The sequence below is a fragment of the Meriones unguiculatus genome, chromosome 11 (genome assembly GCF_030254825.1).
Source record: "Meriones unguiculatus strain TT.TT164.6M chromosome 11, Bangor_MerUng_6.1, whole genome shotgun sequence".
NCBI lineage: Eukaryota > Metazoa > Chordata > Mammalia > Rodentia > Muridae > Meriones > Meriones unguiculatus.
This window is the reverse complement of record NC_083359.1, coordinates 103,006,603-103,012,602: the sequence shown is the minus strand read 5'-3', so window position 1 is coordinate 103,012,602 and position 6,000 is coordinate 103,006,603. Positions and strand designations below refer to the sequence as shown.

General features: G+C 44.6%; 1 protein-coding gene across 3 annotated transcripts in view; it reads right to left on the bottom strand.

Annotated features, from left to right (window-relative positions):
• Nucleotides 1-2,829: 2,829 nt before the first annotated feature.
• Nucleotides 2,830-6,000, bottom strand: part of Dusp10 (dual specificity phosphatase 10) — a 37,941-nt gene continuing 34,770 nt past the window's right edge. For all 3 annotated transcript variants that reach the window (XM_021647569.2, XM_060364878.1, XM_060364877.1), the window contains exon 4: nt 2,830-4,116. In XM_021647569.2, the coding sequence (XP_021503244.1) occupies nt 3,851-4,116 (266 nt within the window). In that variant the 3' untranslated portion in view covers nt 2,830-3,850. The remainder of the gene's footprint in view (nt 4,117-6,000) is intronic.

Below are 6,000 nucleotides of genomic sequence, written 5' to 3'. Positions count from 1 at the left end.
AGAAGGCAAGCAACCATGATGAAGGAAGCATTTGCTGAGGACAAAGGGATGGAATGAGCAGTGAAAGAGGGAGGTTCCGAAACTACCTTTCCAGAATTCCATTGCTTGTCTCATACTGGGTTAAGAAGTCTTAGAGGAAATTTGCATCAAGTTGGGAAAAATCAAAGTGAAGAAGTAGCCACCACACTTCAGAAGGGGTAACTGGAAGAATTATAGCGTGCATGCATTTGCCTTGATCCTGTGACTCACCTTGACTTAGCGGAAGCCATGATTTCAGCTCCTATGCTCTCTCAGCCTCCTCCTTCACCATCTTCAAGTCATATGCTAAGTGTACATTCAGCAAAAAGGTGCTAGGTCCTTTAAGCATCCCACACCAAGGTAAATGAATGAGTGATGTGGATTCTAGCTTGCCTTTGTAATTTCATCTTTGCACCCCCTCCCCCATTTCATGTCCAGTTTTTCTCTCGTGGCCTTACTGACACAGAGACTTCAGGCCACGTCACATGGAAGCAATGCTCTGCCAGTGAATCCTCCCATGTCTCTGCCTCTGATCCAATCCTAATTCTTTCACACCATTTCTAAAGTTTACCACAGAGACTGAAATCAGGAGCTGTTGACAGTGTGCTGTCATTCCCTACCACCTCCACAGGGCCGATGGGTAAATTTGGGGCACTATGATTCTTAAAACTTTATTACTCATCCTTTTGAGTACCAGTGTCTTACATTTCCTACTGTGCCCTGTTCCAGTATCTACTGATAACATATGCCAGAGGATATAACATCTGAGATATGAGGTTAAAAATATTTCCCCAAATGTCTATATAGTTCATGTCCAAGAGCCAGCTTACAAATAAGGTGAAGGTTAAGACTGATCTTTTGTTTGCCTCGCTGGGCTTACCCTCAGAAGATCCAGAGAAATCAGCTCGCTCTCCTCCCTCAACACTCAGAGCATGCTTTGGATCTTATTCTAGTGTTCTTTCTCTTGTTACTGTACTTTCCCATTTTCTCTCGTTTCTTATCTCCAACTTTTCAGGAGTCATCTCTCACTTGCTGCCAAACATGTGATCAATGAGTCCTAAGAATTTTTTTCCTCTGTGCCATTTTGCACACTCTCATGTCAGCTTTCCTCTTCACTCTCCACCCCACCTACCTTTGTCCAATCCAAACGTAACTAGGAACTCTTCTGTGAGCTGAGCTGTCTATCCTGATTAGCACACACTGACCAGAGAAGCATCTGTCAGCTACTGAAGTAAATGTGGAGGATCTGCAGTTGTTTTTCTGTTCAGATCAAGGGAATGAAGGCCACTCTGCCTTTCTTTGCCATTAGCTACATCACGGATACGTTTTGGCCTGGACCATCGCTCCTGGGAATGATGCATGAGGTGGATGGAGACTGTGCTTTCTCAGGGAACGTGATCATTTCCCAACTCCATCCTGAAGATTCCAGGCAGCTGGTGAATGGCCCAGAATGCTGGGGAGTCTGCTTTCCAGGGCAGTGGCACTGCTGTTCCAGTGTGTTCATGAAGTGATTAACATTCCTCATGAAGAAACGAAGGCAAAGTGACTCAGAGCAGATTAGGAGAAAAGACCTGAGTCGTCCTCAGAATTCCTGGTATGCTGGTTGGCAGGATTTCTGTCTGCCCCAAGGCAGATTCTTCTAAGCTCATAAACTTTCAAACACATAAATCATGTCTATGTAGTTATTGATTCTTTCCCTTCCTTTGCAGAAGAAATGATAAAAAGGCAAAGAGAAAGCAGAAGAAGGAGAGGGAGATGGAGAGAGAGAATTTTAACCCCATCAGAATTTAAACATTTAGATTTAGAAAATGAGACTGCTGGGCAGTCACTGTGTGTCAGAAGTGTACTCTTTCAGTGTGCTCTAGTTGACAGTAAAACAAAACCAAAAACTGTTGACAGTACAGAAATGCCAAATAGAGATTTACTTTTTGCCTACTTTATATTAGACTAAAATAATTCCAGCTAGCTCTCAGTTAATTCCTGTTATGTTCAATTTCCATTTTTCTAATGAAAGAAAAATTTAAATGACTCTTGGCAGACAAGCTGTTTGAAAAAAAATAAAAAAGAAATCAATGTCAAAATATTTCTTGTGTAACGTTTGTAAGCAAATGTTCACACAAATATTTATGTCAAATGTAGCCACATAGAGCCAGACACACCAGAATTCTTTAATGCTTGCTCACACCAGGCAATCTTTGGGGAGCTGCAGAGCTTCCTGGTGGCTAAGTCCCACTAGATACGCAGTGTAATAAAATGTAGAAAACACTAAGATTATATTCCTTCCCCCCCTACTTCCAACCGTCTGTGTGTTGACTATCCAGCACTGTCACAGTCAGGGTGTACAGAAAGAGATGAGTTCTACTGACTGGGGAAAAACTGGAAGAGCCTGTCTTGCAACTTATATTACAGGGCGAATGTCCCTAAAAAGTATAAGTGAGCTAGAAGCCATTGAGGCAGGACTGTGAAAACTATACATGACAGATTGTCACTGATATTTATGTACAGTTATCAGGGAGATAACTACTCTAAGTTTTTAATTTGACAGTGATTTGATTATCAAGTCTGAAGGAAGCCCCTCTAATCCGTTAGTCCACTGTCTTGCAGAAAGAGGATGGGAGGGAGAGAAAGTGTACTATCAGGGCTGGGAATATTAGCATCCATCCTTAGCATTTTTCCTGCTTTACACTCCTATCTCTGTATAAAAACCAGTGTTTTATTTGTAATTATATGATGCCTCCAGTTCCAGAGGCAAGAGAGGCAAGGTCCTAAGCAGACAAGAGGGGCGAGTGCAAAGAATGACATATCCTCAAATCAATTTCATTTATATAATCAAAATAAATTTTACACCATCAACAAAAACACATCAAGGGTTTTTTTTTGCGAAAAATATTTTTTAAATAAATTTTTGTCTTTTTTTTTTTTTTTTTACATTCTGATATACATATGTAACAAGGTTTATGGCACTGTAACCAGAATCAAATCAAAAAAGAAAGAAAAGGGGAAGGAGGAGGAAAGAGAGGGGAGGGAGGACAAAGGTGGAAGGGGAGGCCACTGGTATTGTTGAATTCCTATCTCCAAGCTGGGTCACTCCATCACTCAGCTGCCAACTCTAAGTCACCCGCACACTCCAAACACCATTTGATTGCACAAGTGCCAACAAAGGCACACAGTATATTGGACACTTTCTTTCTATTAAAGAAATTTTAAAAAAAAAGTTCTCTCAAACCCAGAGAAGGGGAAAAAGTATCCAGAGCATGAAACACACAAAATCCACAACAGCCTGTCTCTGCGGAGAAGGCAGGAGGCGAGCTGACGCCACCGCGGCTGCCCACTCTTCCCGTCACACCAGTGAGCGCAGCAGGGCATGGGTTGGTGGGATTTGCTTTCTACTTGGCTGCCCAGGCAAGTCCCAGGTCTAGAGTCAATGTCTTTCCATTCACTTTTGGTTCTTTGTAACTCAAGTGTGGTATCTTCGGTCTATGAGCCCGCACAGACTATTTAGTCAAAACTCTACAACAGCTTACAAGGAAAACTGGGGAGAAACAAGTTTCATATCTTTATTGGTTGGCTTAAAAAAATGACCTCTTTAACCTCCCTGCAATACCAGCTTAAGAGAAGTGACGCTCAAAGGCATCAAAAGTTATATATAGTCTTCTCACACTTATTAAAAATAGTTTAGACAAGTTTGCTTCCTTTCACAAACGTTACTCCAACTTAAAAAAAAAATAAGTAGAGAAAAGAAAAACAGAAAACAAAAACAAAGCCAGAATCCCCCTTCCTTCCTTCCTGTTCCTCTCCTAATTGAGCCATGGCCTTTCCATCCTGCCTGCGGTCACACGACCGTCTCCATGCCCGTCAGCTTTGGTGTGAGGATCCGTGGTGTCACGCCATTGTTTAAGTCTTCCTCGAATTCCAGCAACTGCCCCATGAAGTTGAGGTTTGGGGAAATAATTGGTCGTTTGCCTTTGACGAATTTGTAAGCGTCAGTCATGGTCATCCGTGTGTGCTTCATCAAGTAGGCGATGACAATGGTGGCAGAGCGGGACACGCCGGCCTGGCAGTGGATGAGAAGGCCCTTCCCACACTGATGAGCTTCCTCTGTGGGACAGACAGACAGGATTAAGGAGACAGGAGGGGGGGGCCAGGGACGTGAATGTGGGCCAGATACGGTAGTGCTTCCTTCTGTACAGGAACAGTGGATTCCACTGCTTTCAGAGCACAGCGCACCAGAGGATGGCACACATGTTCAGGTCACCGGCTACAGGACAGGCCACATCAGGAATGAGGAGCTGCTGGTCTGCATTTTCTTATGTTCTTTTAGAAGCCTGGGCGGAGGATACCCATGCCCCAGTGTGCGTGGGGGAGGTCAAGGACAACTCAGTACTCTCTTTCCGCAGTATGAGTTGGTGGGAAAAGGACTCAGGTTGTCAGTCTTGGCAGCAAGCACCTCTAACCCTCGGAACCATCTCATTGACCCTTCATTGTCTTGAAGGGAAGGGGTGTGTGTATGTGTGTGTGTTTATGTGGTACGTGTGGGTATTGATACATGGACACTATGGTTGATGTCATGTCATGTGTCTTCCTGATTGCTCTCCATGTTATATGACACACATCTCCTGCTGAACCCAGAGCTCACTGTTTCTGCTGGTCTGAATAGGCAGCTTGCCCTGGGGTGTCCTGTCTCAGCCCCTTGTGCCATGGGAGTCCAGGCACGCTGCTCCAGCTACATGGCTTTTACATGGGTTCCGGGGATCCGAGCCCCACCCTCACGCTTGCGTGATGAGCACGTTTCCTCCTGAACCATCTTCCCAGCTCCCTAACGCTGTACATTTAAACAGGAATTGGACCAGGAAAGCTGTGTGTAGGAAAGCAGGTATCACAGGAGATGGAAAAGACAGAAGCTATCCCTACAACAGGACACACTCATGAAAACTAGCCCTACTAAGCTCACCATACATGTCACCAGACCTCTCTTTCTTGACTGTCTGGTTCCTGTTCTATCCTCTCTAAAACCATACCACTGACAAAAAGGAAAGAAAAAGCAAGAAAAGGAGGACAGAGGGAATGGAAAGTATATCAACATACACATATGGGCATCTATGATAAAATTCTTTTTCTCACTAACAATGTTAATCCCACTTTCTAGGGTATATGATTACATGTCTCATAAAAACCAGTGCTATTCCACATGCTGGACCCATACATGCTCTCACACACACACAGGACACAAGAGGGCACACATACTCACATACACACCCCTTATAGTTCTCTGTCCCATATTGTTCTCTATAAGAGCTAGCATTTACTGGATAAGTTACACTGAAACTCCATGGGAGGGAAGGAGTAAAGCTCAGCCAGAAAGTCCCTACACACCGCTTCTCTCCAGACTACTGTCAAACTTAGACTTGTAGAGCACCGACCTACTGCGCGGCCCTCTCCCTCGTGTCTGTCTCCTCACCCTCACACAGTGCTGTTCCTACGGGGCAGTCACTTGGAAGACAGGAGTCCCAAGCAGCTCAGAATGGAGAGCAACTGAAAGCCGCATGTTTCACATTAAAAGCTTCAGAGGCCTGTGAACACTGGACACTTCTAGATTAAAACGCATCCCCAGGAATCCAGGCCAATGATCAGGTAGAGGAGAAGGGGGTAAGGAGGCTTGTCCCTTCACTTAAGTCACTGCACTGGCTGCTTAGGAGTAGCCTAAGAGACAAACAAGATGGAAACGTCTCTCTCACCAACCTCTAGACAAGCTTGCTTTAAGAGTCAAGAACAAGGCTTTAGGAAAGTCTCCCTTTGTCAGCTTCTCTTCAGCACACACTAAGTGACCTCCAAACCAAGACCACCCAGTGTGGTGGAAAGAGAATGAGTGAGGGCTGCCATGGGTTTGACCACTGTCCCACTAACACACTAGCTGAGTGACCTCGTGAGTCTTCTGACCCTGAGGACTTCCTTCTTCCCGCTTGAAGTGACACTAGCTCACCA